Raw genomic sequence first — 13,285 nt, 5'->3', positions numbered from 1 at the left:
CTGCTTCTGCCATGAACATGAGAAGAGAGTTTAAAATCTTGATAATGGTGATGATAAAAAATATATATATAATTACCTGTGGATTTCTGAGCTTGTCCCATTTTGTGTGTGTAACTACTGTCTCGTAAGGTCTTTGAGGCTTGAGCTGTTTGTGTATTGCACAGAGCTAAGTACACTGCTGGTGCTAAACAAATAATGTTCTTCATAATGGTGTGCATTTAAAAAAAAAAAAAAAAAAAGACTTTCTTTAGCCCTGCACTAAATTGTTCACTCCTCTGATTTGGGAAGAAAAACTCCCATTCAATCTACTGTTCTGTTGCACAGTTAACATAAGACATTAACATTCAAACTGGCATATTGAACTTTTGGAATACTTTTTGTAGGCCCCATCTATAGCTATTTTTTACTTTTGAGCAAATGAAGTGCAACAACAATCTGAAAGAAATCAGAATAATTTTGTATACTTAAAAAGGTAGAATAATTCTAACAGTCGCTGACTAGCTAGAAAGTTTGTAGGTGTAGTGTAAAATGTTTGATTAAAGTTGTTTGCCATAACTGCTAATAAGAAATTATATGATCTGACTAAGTAGTGTGGCTTAGTCTTTGTGATACAAATGGGGATTTAATCACAATATGAGTTCTTTATACAGTGCAGTTATACAATGGCACAGTGACTTACTGCTGAAATTGTGACATCAGCATGTCAATGTAATTTTCAAAATGTAATGGAAGAAGGATATTATGATGGCAAATGAGGTGACAATATTGTCACTTCTGTGACTGCTACAGAAGTCCTGTGTAGTTGAAAGGTAAATGTATAGTAATATCCCTGCATGCAAGTACAGTGAATTTTGACTGAACAGTCGATGATGATGATGTATTTCACCATATATTTTTGCCTGTAGTTTTAACCATAACTACAGAAGATGCAAAACTGTCAGATGGGATTTGCTCTGTTGGATGTTACTATTATGTAACTATGTAAATAATTCTTCTGATTAGTTATATTTTGGAAATTGTACTGAAGGTGCTTTTATTCTTTCTCTCCCCGCCTCCCCAGTTTCTGTTAGAATATTTGATCACTAAAAATCGCTATTTTTTTTGCTGCTTGTCACTTGGAAAATCCCAATTCTGACCTCTTCCTGGCATGCAGCCGTTTGATATCCTGGGTTAATAGCTCAATTTGCTCTATTAGCACACTTAGTTAAATTTGTGTATTTCAGTAAAATTAGAAATGGACCTAACGTAATGCTGTACTGTACACTCCTGAACTTTCGGAAGGATTGGATCCTTTATTGACTTTGCAGCTGGGCTTAGGTTTAAGGTTAAATGTTTAATATTTTCCAGTTCTATAGTTTCTAACTTATTTTGTATGTATACAAAATTTTCTTAATTTACAATTGCTTATTAGCGTACCTTCATCGTGGTGTATATCCACCAAGTATCCTGCCGTTCAGACTTCATGTTGCAACATTAATTCCACAATCATAATCAATAGACTGGAACATAAAGGAAAGAGTATTGAATTAAAACAGTTGCTAATAGACATAAGAAGAACCACACCACTTCTTTAAAACAAAAATATCCAGAACCACTTTTTTATTCTACATTTTTGTTGACAACGCCTTGCAACAGTCAAAGGCACTGGTGACAATTTTTAGACATGTTGTATCTAGCTAATATTGGAGTTATGAAAAAAGTATAGTAATGTGAAAATAAATTAACTGATATATTTGGAAGTTGCCTGGTCTGGTATTCTCTATTGTTGTATTGAATTTAAAATCACTTGCTGACTCTTATCAGGTTGTGGAGAACAATTCTAGCAACATCAATGAGTTAAAAATGAATTCATGTAGATTGATAATAGATGCAGGACATTTTGCCTCTCCATCACCACTAAGGATGAGATAGTTAGTGACTGAAAGTTGCCCACTGATGATTATTTGGCCTGTATAAAACAGGTTTGTGATCTTGGTCCCAGTTCCTTTTGGATGTATTCCCAACATTGCAATTGGTACTAATGTTCATAGTCACAGCAGCAAAGCTAAAGATTCCATTTCTTACTGAAATCAGCTGGAGTTGTATCAGGCACTAAATTGGCATATAGCATGAACTATGCCTATGCCTATCCCTACAGGTGGTCCATGTAGGCCAGGGTTGACGCTCTTATCAAGAGCTTAGGAAGTAATTACCTTTGTACGTGACTCTACCTCTTTGGTGGAGAGGGGATTTCAGCCTCTATGCCTCCACTGGCATCTTCAATGAGCTCTACATTTGCTTTTAGAAGAAGATATAATTGTATTATATTGGCAAATGCGAAACACCTTAGCAGACTAGTTAACAATAATAGCATGATAGAACTGCATTGATTATATTTTTCCATCACAACTTTCTATGGTTCCTTAATAAATGCTCATAAGGAATTAGAGGAGCAAATTGAAATCCAAATTCCTTGAAATACAAATTAAAATGTTTTTCTCCCAGTATAAAACATGGAAGTAATTTTAGATTTTTTGGGGGGGGTGTCAGATCTTCTCTCTCTTTATAGATAATTTAAACTTGTTTTGACACTAAGGCCAGAATTCTCAAACCTGGTTTCATAAAGTTAGGTTCTGAAGATGTATTAATGTGCTGAACATCTTTCAGTTGCCAGTGGAATTTCTGCTTGACCAGCCCTTTTGAAAATTGGGCTGGTCCTTGAAATACTCAAAAAGCAATTTAGGAGCTTCATTTCAGACACTTTGATCTGAAATTTTTGGCCTAAATTTATTCCTTCTAAACTTCTGGCGGAGATTTTAAATGTTGCACCTTAGTTTATTTGTACCAAACCATAAGTTTAAAAAGTCCTCATATTTGGGCTTAAGTCAGTTTGACTTTTTGGATAAAGTTTAAATAGCTGGACCAATAGTTCAAAAGATATTTTCTAGGACGAGGCCTGCTTAGATATCAGACTTATTCCTAAAGCTCTCTTATCTATTCTCTTCATCTCCACTTAGCTATCACCTATTCACCTCAACAGTAATTATTAGTATATGTCCAGGGAAAATAGGACATCCCTATACACTTCCAACTTCTTGCCTTCCCTTTGTTTCCCCCATAAGCCCCCCTTTCCCCCCACCCAAATCACACCCCATGTGCATACTCTTAAGATGTTAATAACGTAAACCATACTTAATTTGCCCTGGAAATAGTTTGTACAATGTGCATCAAACAAGTTCTTGAACACAGATGGAAAATAGTTAGCAAGATCACTTTGACCATGGAGCTTTCTCTAGGAACAACTTTTAAAGAGAATATATTTCCAGCTGGTATTTATTCCATTTGTAGCTCACACATGATACAACATCGTTTTTTGTTGTTTTTTTTTAAATTGATAGTGATAACTGTTGATGTACGTATTAGCTGTTCAGAAGTACCTTTTTTGGTTTGAGCAACACTTAAATACTTAATTATATGTGTGTGAGTGTGTGTAATCTGTAAGAAATCTAAAGAGAAATTGTGTAGTCAGTATAATAGCTAAATTAATTAGAACAGGAATATTTAAATAAGAAAAAGTATTAGCTGATACAGAATTGTATTGAAAGTTATTTATTAACTAAAATTTCTTACTGCAAAATAGTAACCATTGGGCTCTTCCTAAACTTGGGGCGGCATATAGAGTACCGACACTGCATGCTTCCCTACCATGGGTGTAAATAGCAATATAGATGGTGAGGCGTTGCTTAGGTGAGTAAAGGCATGCCAGAATATTAGCCTACAACAAGAGAACTCAATAGGTGGACCGGAGAGGCCAAATCCAGACCGCCAGATACTTTTGAACGGACCCTGAAATATATATATATATATATTTTTTTTTACTCATTTATTGTTGTTGAGTTATTTTCTCTGGAAACTGGACCTTGACTATACCTTGATCAAGAAATTGGATCTTAACAAAAAATAATTGACTACCCTACACAGCTCTCCACACACTAAAGCAGTGGCTCCTACATCTACATTGCTATTTTTAGCAATGTAGCGTCCTGCTGCTGGAGCCTTTCCTTGCTCCTGGGAAAGGCTCCAGAAGCTGGGAAAGGCTTTGGCAGCAGGGAAGCAGCAGAGAGAGGCTTCTGCAGCAAGGAGCTGCTGAAGTCTTTCCTTACTGCCTCCCACACCAGAGCCTTTCTCTGTCATGAGCAGCTACATAGGGCAATACGGATACACTTCAATACTGCCTTTCACTTCAGCTTGTAGCTACGTATACCCTATATGCCGCCACAAGTGTAGACAAAGCCTCGGTTGCCCTATTTCCTCAGAATATAATTCAGTAAAACATACAGAACTGTTTGCAGTACTAAATTTATTATAAAAATGTTTTATCACTTCATACAGGTAGGATAGCCTTGTTTGCTGCAGTGAATGTTTTAGTTGTACAGCTGGGACAAACATAGGCCCACTTTCATATTTGGCTGCTTCATAAAAATGTGTAAATTTGTAAGATTTCTTTCATGGTGAGCTGTCTATTCTCTGCCATTGTAGTAGTGGTTTCTAAAACAACTTTTTTCCTTCACTGTCCTCCTTCCACTTCAGTTCTGTTAAGGATAGTTAACACTCTTCTTTATTTTTAAGAGAATTACTTATTTTAGGAGACTGGCCACTTATACTAGCCTTGCAAAATTCTACTTGTCCCATGTAAAGAATTTTTTTTTATAAATGTGCAAAATAGTATTTTTTTTCCATTAAAAGGATGGTTGTGGAGGCTTATGTTTGGGCTGGTAAATATTATGCTCACTTTATAAAACTGACTGGTGGAATGACCTCATTGATATTATAAATTTTGAGGTGGGGATCAAGAAAATCAACTCTAATGTAGTCACAATTCAAAATGTGTAGTAATGAATTCAGCTGTTCTTTCAAGTGTACTAAGATGTAAGATAGGTTTCTCAAACTGAATATTAATTTCAGCTAACATCAGTTTTTTGCTATGTTCATTTGATCATCAGTGATCGGTACATAATGACTAGTTATTTAAACAAAATGGGAATAGAAAAATATTGATGCTCTTAGCTAAAAAAGAGGATGGAGTGTATCCTTATTTTTTTAACAACCAGTTATGTTTATCCAGGCAGGCCTCTAGATATTAGAGGAGAAGTGTCAAACAAGGAAATGCTTTTTGAGTACAAGCTTAATCTCTCAGATTTTATGTACTTAAAGGTCTCATTTGACTCTCATTGTGTGAAATCTGGCTCCACTGAAGTCAATAAAAGTTTTTATCATTTACTTCAGTGTAGCCAGAATTTTCCCTGTTGACATCAATGCGAGTTGGATGAGCCCTTGTTGAGGTATTCTGCATAGTTAATTGGTGGCCGTAGAGTTAGTATTATTAATCGCTGTTAAATATGGACCCAATCCTGCACATTTTTATTCACATGAGTAGTCCCACTAAAGTAAGTGTTTGATTAAGGCTCTACAACATTATTGCAGTACTTAAGCTCAGTTGTGTAGATCTCTGCAGGATCTTTTCATATAAAGAGAATAGTACAATATATTTTGAAAGTAATTGTAATGTGTAATATATAATTATATGTAATATGTAATTATTTCATAATAGTGAATTGTAGGAAGTTTGCAAAGGTAATTAAAATGTTGTTCACATTTACATTTTTAAACTTGCTATATCATCTTTCTTTGACTTACAAACTAAGCAAGCTTAATTGTTCTCTAAGGTAACATTAAAATGTAGTCTCATCTTATTCTTGGTTTTTGTTTTGTTTCCAGGTGGAGGTTTAGCTGTTGGAACCCTTCTTCTTATTGGTTAGTACAGAATGTATGACTATATTGTGCTATACTTTTGTTGCACTTAGCTAATATTTTATATAGCTATGATTACAATCTCTTTTTTTTTTTCTTTTTTTTTTTTTTTTAATTTCCCTCAAACTTTAATTCTCAGCACCCTCCATGTTTGACTGTCTTCATGGTCGGTCATTCCTCATCTCCGTAGCAGTTAGTGGCAAACCAGATTTTTGCTCTGAACCTGGGCTTTGGACTGCCGGTTGGGAAGAACTCTCCAGAATTCTTGCCTCCAAGCAGCATGCTTGGCATAGTCCAGGTTTCCCTTTGTAGCAAAGCTTTAAAATCTTATAAAAGCCCATTAAACTAAATTTCTCTGCCTTTATTGGTTTTGAGATTTTTCTCCACAAAACTGCTAAACTTAAAACTTTGGCTTTCTGAGGAGAGTTTGAAGGATAGCAACTTTCTTCCCCTCCTCCCTCAGAAATGGCCAACAGAGATAGCAGACCACAGGAACTCTGCATCCAGCTGTAATGTGGGCAGGGTATATGCCAAGACAGCTAAGCAGGCCACACTGAAACCTGGATCCTAGCTATGTGTGGGCAAGGTCTACACTGAGAGAGTTGAGCAGGCCACATGGAAGCTCCCTTCACTGAGACCAGTTCGGAATCAGTGTCCTAGAACTGGAATTAAGTTTTCCACAGCCCTACTACCTCTCCCTTGAGAATGGGACCCCCTATTCCCACAGCTGGCAGAGCAAGTAGGGAAGTTAGAGCCTTATGAATCTTGGGTGGAGGCAAGGTGAGGGGGAGCCAGGAGTGAAGAAATACCTGCTTACAGCCAGCATGTAGGCAAGATCCATGCTGAGATGATTAAAAAGGGTGCAAAGCATGTCAGCTTCTGTGACCTTTCTGATACCAAATGAGTCATTTGTTTCCAATAGCTGTGGCTCATTCCTAATTCTATGCAGTTGTCCCCTGCTCAGCCTGGACCTAGCAGCAAGGAGCATGAGGTGAAATGATTTAGCGTGGATTGTAGACCTGTCTTTTCTCTGCCTTCCATCCTGCAGGAGTCCCACAAAATGTCATAAAATGGTTACATTTTTTTTTTTTTAGAGAAACCTGAAGGATGCATGCCTGAAGACTGTCCTTTCAATCTCAGTAGTAACCTGCTCTCTGCCTTCTCACAGGGGATTGGCCCAGAGACTGGTGAAGGATAGATACTGCAAATTCAGTTCCTAAAGGGACAGCACAAAAACTTGAAATATGTAATGAGAGAGTCTCACTTCTAGATCCTTTAAAGAGGAGAAAACTAAACTCTGAGATCCTTCCAACTATTTTGTTAAACACTGTAGGGAGCATAAACCCTGAGTAACTTTGTCTCTAGGCGAAGGAATAAGTCCCTCCCTCGTTTCAATGAGAGAATATTCAAACTCCCTTATGTCATTGGTGTTTTCTTTGAAGCTGTTGCACCAGGTTCCAATGTAGAGATTACACATTAAGAAGAGGGCATTGCTGCCTTTCATGAGAGTTGGGAGAGCAAGGAAAACCATGTAATCTCAAAAGCTTCTCTTGTTTTTGGGTTTTCAAGTCTGGGCAGATTTCTCCCAGGTCCACTCCAATGAAGAGTGTTTCGTCTGGGAATGAACCACCTCAGAAAATGGGTGTTAAAAATAATCAGGGGAAGGATATTCGGAAGAACTATAGAATTCAATCATTGCCTCTTGGCCAAGTTTATCTTTTCCCCGAAGTAAATGAAAATGAACCAACACTATCAGCAAGACCCTTTCTAGAATCAGAAGGTGAAGGGTGAATGGTTCATCTCCTACACGTTGGAACAATATAGAACCAGTTCTGAGGAGAGACAGATATTTTTGGAAAGGGCAGAAGATCTTTTTGTGGTACGAAGAGAAACAGTGGTATATAGTCCATTTTAGATCTCAAGTCCATAAAGGGTTTAATATTCCAGGTGGATATATGAAATCCATCATTACAGCATTATCTTCCCAGAACTTCACAGTATGAAAATAAACCTGGAGTCCTACTGAAAATATGATCGGGGAGAGTTACCCAGAAATACTTTAGCTTCTGCTACAACAAGAAGTATTTTCAATGAGGTTTCATGAGCCCTTTTGGAACTTATACTACATTTGTGAATATCAGTATAGAAGTTATCTTTGCTTCCTTCCAGTGAAAGGAAGAGATGATGTCTGGATGACCTTCTCATCATGTTACAAAAGGCTCAGCAGCCATTGTTAAGTCTTCAGAAACATGGCTTTGAGTGAACAAGTAGAACGGCCAATTATAGGCCTCACAAAACTCTAGCATCTAAATTATCACTCAAGACAACCTTAGAGCTCTCCCAGCACTCTTTTTTTTTTTTTTTAAAACACACACACACCTCGATGAGCGGCATAGCTACCAGCACTAGGGCATTGTATACACTGGTGCTTTACAGCACTGCCACTTGCTGTGCTCAGGAGGGTGTTTTTTCACACCCCGAGAGAGAAAGTTGCAGCGCTCTTAATTGCCAGTGTAGACAAGCCCTAAGAAGTGGGCTAAAAGATCTCCTTTGTGCCTTCACCCCTCAGTCACTGAGAGTAAAGATGGTAAAGAATATTGTGAAGGAACAGGCCACCGTGATTATAATCTTATTAAACCTTAGATCTTTCCTCAGTCAGGTCTGAGAAGCGTAACTGGAACCTTCTTTAAAACTTCCAGCGCATGCACGCACTCTAAAAAGGGCCTATCCTGAACGGATATCCCATGCTGCTAATTCGTCATTTGGGAAGCTGAGAGGAAGGAACTACAGTTTCTCATTCTAAGGAGGTGATCAGCAGCCACCTAGCATCTTAGAAGAAATATACAAATGATGTCTGTCATAAACTGGAGATCTAGATACTAATGTTACAAAGAACATACATAAGGGCAAAGTCAGCTGAAGCAAAGGACAAGTTGGCCTGATCATCGGACTCAAGCCCAATGCTCTTTAGAAAGACAAGTCAGTGACTGCAAGCATAATGTACTTTAAGATAACCAGGAAAATTTCTTATTGCAGTCAGATAACAGGTTCCTGAGGACGACTACTCTTTCCAGTCCACTGTCAAGATGCAGTTTCTCCTAGCCCACAGATCAAAATCATAATAACTTCTATTAGAACTAGCTTTTCAACTTCACAGTTGGTAGGTCTCTTACTTTCAGTGAGAAGAGGATCTTGCCTACGTGGCACCTCCTTGTCCAAGGAAGCTACAGAGTTTGGTATGCTTGGAGTGAAACCCCAGTTACACATTCGGACTTCTGTGAACTAATTAGGCCTCCATTCCCAAAAATACCAGTCTTCCTCACATAATAGAAAGTGTTATTGTTGCTCTTCTGGTTGAAACAAATACCCTAAGTACATAAGTTAAATGTGAATGGAGTCTATAGAGGAATAAAGGTGTGCGTATATAGCAGAGGCATTCAAAGCCTCAGGTATGACTCTTCTTATTACTACGCACTTTGTGAAAAGAGCAATAATAGAGAGATCACACACATCTTATCAGGATATTTGTAAGGTTACTTACAGGGTCTTCCATCTAGACTTTCTTAATACTATAAAGTTACACTCTTACCCCATCTGATATAGGGTTTGGTAGAAGTCTGTTCCTCAACAGGGTGGCTGTTAAATCTTAAGTTCCTGTTCAGTTCTACACAGGTAAACTGAGTCCCTCCTTGCCTAGGGTGATTTACTGCTTTCTACATCCCTGCTCTGAAGACTGACTGACATGGAGGGGACTGAGAAGAAAAATTCTCTTGTAAATTTTCTTTCTAGGACTCTCCGTATCAGATCGTCTGATCATGCCTTGGAAGAATGCATTGTGTCCAGAGTGAGGGGGGGGGTGGTCGGTTTTGTTTTTGTTTTGTTTTTTTTCACCTGGCTATTCCTTGCTTGCTTGTTAAATAGTGTGAAAAGGAAAAAGGTGTTCCTCCGGAAAATTGCTAATTTTTTTCATATCAAGGTTCTGTTGTAAATGGTTTGAGTTGGATAGCACTTTATATAGAATTAATATTTTTCAGCTTTGGAAGCTGTTGTTCTGAAGAGTTCTTTCTGAGCAGTGATCCTAAGCCCAAATTCAGAGCAAAGATCTGGTCTGCCTCCCATTGCTGTGGCAAAGGGGAATGTCCCACTATGAAGGCTGTCTAACATAGAGGGTTAGAATGAAAATTCACAGGGAAAATAGAATTTTCCCTATTTCTTACTTTTATAAAAAAAATTATCTAGTCCTTCCTCAAACCAATGCTGCCTGTCTTTCCACAGGATAAAATAAAATTCAGTGTGGACAAATACCTGAGCGCTGATCTCAGTGCCTGCAGAGTTGGGGCTGGAAAGAAAAGATGTTCACTTTTATTCACAAAGCCTGTATCTTACACACACACACACACAAAAAAAATACCAAAAAAAGTATTAAAGTTTTAATACAAACTGACATATTTCAGGATATTCAGTAAAATGGACTGGGTTATATGCTTCTATAAATCGATTGGGAACAATGAATTGGCTTGTGTTTGACTCAAATTATTACAACCATAATGATATATAAAGGGTGCAGCCTTTTTAGCAGCATTAATTTTTTTTATGTACATTTTAGTACTTAGGAAAGCACCACAGAACTGGTTCAGTATAGGTAACAGAAGTACAGTCTTCCCCATTCTGCTATACTAATATACCTGAAGCCAGTTCTACAGTAGCCATCTTTACAACTAAGAGGTAATTTAGTCTCTTTGACCATTCAAATCTAACTTCAAAAAGATTTTTATTGGAATTAAAATCTGTGCAAGTATGGCCAAAGAGTGAACAAGGATATACTCTGTTTGGCGGTAGTTCCAAGACATCAAGCATCTGCCCAAGATATGGCTTCACAATATTAAGAGATTTAATCATTTATATCTAGTTATCAAAGACTATAAGGCCAAAAGGGACCACAGTGATAATCTGTTACTACCTCTTGTATAACACAGGCCATAGGACTTGCCTGAATTAATTCCTGTTTGAGTAGACAATATCCTTTATAAAAAAAATACCCGATCTCGATTTTAAAATTTCCAGTGATGGAGAATCCACCATAACTCTTGGTAAATTGTTCCAATGATTAATTATCCTCCCTGTTACAAATGTGCACCTTATTGCTAGTCTAAATTTGTCTAACTTCAACTTCAACTTCCAGCCTTTGCATCTTGTTCCTCCTGTATAGACTGTGATCAAGTCACCCATTAATCGTCTTTTTGTTAAACTAAATAAATTGAGCTCTTCAGGTTTATAAGGCATGTTTTCCAATTATTTAAACATTCTTGTGGCTCTTTGAACCATCTCCAGTTCATCAACATCCTTCTTGAAGTGTGGATACCAGAATTGGACTCTCTATTCCAAAGCAGTTGCCCCAGTCCCAAATACAGAGGTAATATAACCTCCATATTCTTACTGGATATTCCTCTGTTTACACAACCAGGGATCGTAGTAGCCCTTTTGGTCACTGATTCACAGTGGGAGCTCACATTCAGTTGATTATAAACCATGGCCCCCAATTCCTTTTCAGAGTCGCTGCTTCCCAGGATAGAGTCCCCTGTCCTGTGGGTATGACCTATATTCTTTGTCCTAAATTTATGACTTCACATTTTGCTACGTTAAAATATATTGTTTGCTTGCTTCCAGTTTACAAAATGATCCAGGTTACTCTGTATCAGTGACCTGTCCTCTTAATTATTTACTATTCACACAATCTTTGTATCGTCTACAAACTTTATTGGTAATGACTGTTTTATTCCAGGTCATTGATAAAAATGTTAAATAGTGAAGGCTAAAAACCGGCCCCTGCAGAACTCCACTGGAAACACACCATTCAGGAACCCATTTACAATTACATTTTGATCCAGTCTTTTAATCCATTTTACGTGTGCCATGTTGATTTTTGTATCATTCTAATTTTCTTAATCAAAATGTCATATAGTACTAAGTGAAATGCCTTACACAAGCCAATTACATCAATACTCTTTTTTTTGTCAACCAAATTTGTAATGTCATCAAAAAAAGTTAGTTTATCAACAAGTTAGAGAGGATCCATTTTCCATAAAAACCCATGGTGAGTAGTGTTGATTGTTACCCTCCTTTAATTCTTCATTAATCAAGTCCTGTATCAGTCATTCTGTTATTTTGCTTGGGAATGATCTCAGGCTGACAGGCCTATATTTACCTAGATTGTTCTGTTTACACTCTTTAAAAATTACCACAAAACATTAGCTTTCACAAGGTCTTCTGGATCTTACTGAAAATCAACATTAACGATCCAGAGAGCTCCTCAGCCAGCTCTTTTAAAACTCGTGGATGCAAGTTATCCAGAGCTGCTGATTTTAAAATGTCGGTCTTCATTAGCTCCTGTTTTAACATCCTCCTGAGTTACTTTTGGAATTTTAAGTATTTCATTATCATTATTGTATAGCTATACTAAAGTTTTAAGAGTCTGGGTTTCATGTCTATGATTTTCTAACTAAAGATTAAAGTCCAGGAGGGAAGGGAAGGCTTGACGTGCACTAACCTTACTTGCTGATAGGAGAGCAGTTTTTCATGTGTTGAGTGAGGGGGGGAGAGGGGGAAACATTCCACCTCTAGTAGTTGATCAGACTAAGGCAGACAGACGGCTAGGACAATGATGGATCTTAAGCAGATATAGACTATCAATTGATATTCCAACTCAAGTCTAAATTTGGAAAAGAGCTGTCCAAGTGAAATAGGGATGATAGTTTAAGGCAGAAATCCTGTGGAATATCATGTTGAGGTTACTAGTGTTAGAGGAACCCAAAAAAGAACAGGTGGAGAAACTGGAATAAAATCAACAGAGGAAAGTGTCTGAGATTTCTAAGAACTGTGTTGAGTAAATGAGAAGGGTAGTCTATAGTGTCAGAGCATGAAGGTCAAGATCTTTCTAATGCTAGGTTCTCCCATAGCCTGTTACAATATGGTATATCTCAAGATACTGAAACTTATAATTCTAGTGCCATAAGTACATGCACTGTACAGAACAAATAATAAGATAAGGTTCTCACCCTGAAGACAGTCTAGGCAAGGTCAAAATTGCTGGGCAATACTTCTGCCATGTTGAGGTTTGAAAACGATGGTAGGATTTTTGGGGGGGGAATGGATTCTGCAGAAGGTTCTGCTGGAGGAGACCGAAGGGATTTGGGATCAGGTGACAAGCCACTCCAAGCAAAATGGTCAGCCCCAAAGCAGGCAGAAGGCACAGAGTGGGAAAAGTAAATGAAAGGGGGGCAATAAGGATTGGAAGTAGTAAAGGAACTAAACAAGTGGGAAGAAAAGAGAGCGAAAATGTAGACAAGAACAAGATTATACAGGGCTTGGAAATGAAGTTGAGGCTCTTGCACTTGATGTGGTAAAATGGGAAGCTACTAAGGGATTTGAGAAAGCATCTAATCAGATCAGCCTAAGGAAAAGATGAGTGAAATCCCACTGAAGTCCACAGCAAAAG

At 37.7% G+C, this 13,285-nt stretch overlaps 1 protein-coding gene across 5 annotated transcripts in view; it reads left to right on the top strand.

Annotated features, from left to right (window-relative positions):
* The window catches only part of ELP4 (elongator acetyltransferase complex subunit 4), a 268,889-nt gene that overhangs the window by 5,093 nt on the left and 250,511 nt on the right, over window positions 1-13,285 (top strand). For 4 of the 5 annotated variants that reach the window (XM_073347772.1, XM_073347769.2, XM_073347770.2 and 1 more), the window contains exon 2: window positions 5,758-5,793. The exons of the other annotated variant lie outside the window; for it this stretch is intronic. In XM_073347772.1, the coding sequence (XP_073203873.1) occupies window positions 5,758-5,793 (36 nt within the window). The remainder of the gene's footprint in view (window positions 1-5,757; window positions 5,794-13,285) is intronic. 5 annotated transcript variants of the gene reach the window in all.

This window comes from Lepidochelys kempii, chromosome 6 (genome assembly GCF_965140285.1).
Source record: "Lepidochelys kempii isolate rLepKem1 chromosome 6, rLepKem1.hap1, whole genome shotgun sequence".
Taxonomy (NCBI): domain Eukaryota; kingdom Metazoa; phylum Chordata; order Testudines; family Cheloniidae; genus Lepidochelys; species Lepidochelys kempii.
This window is presented reverse-complemented; position numbering and strand designations above follow the sequence as displayed.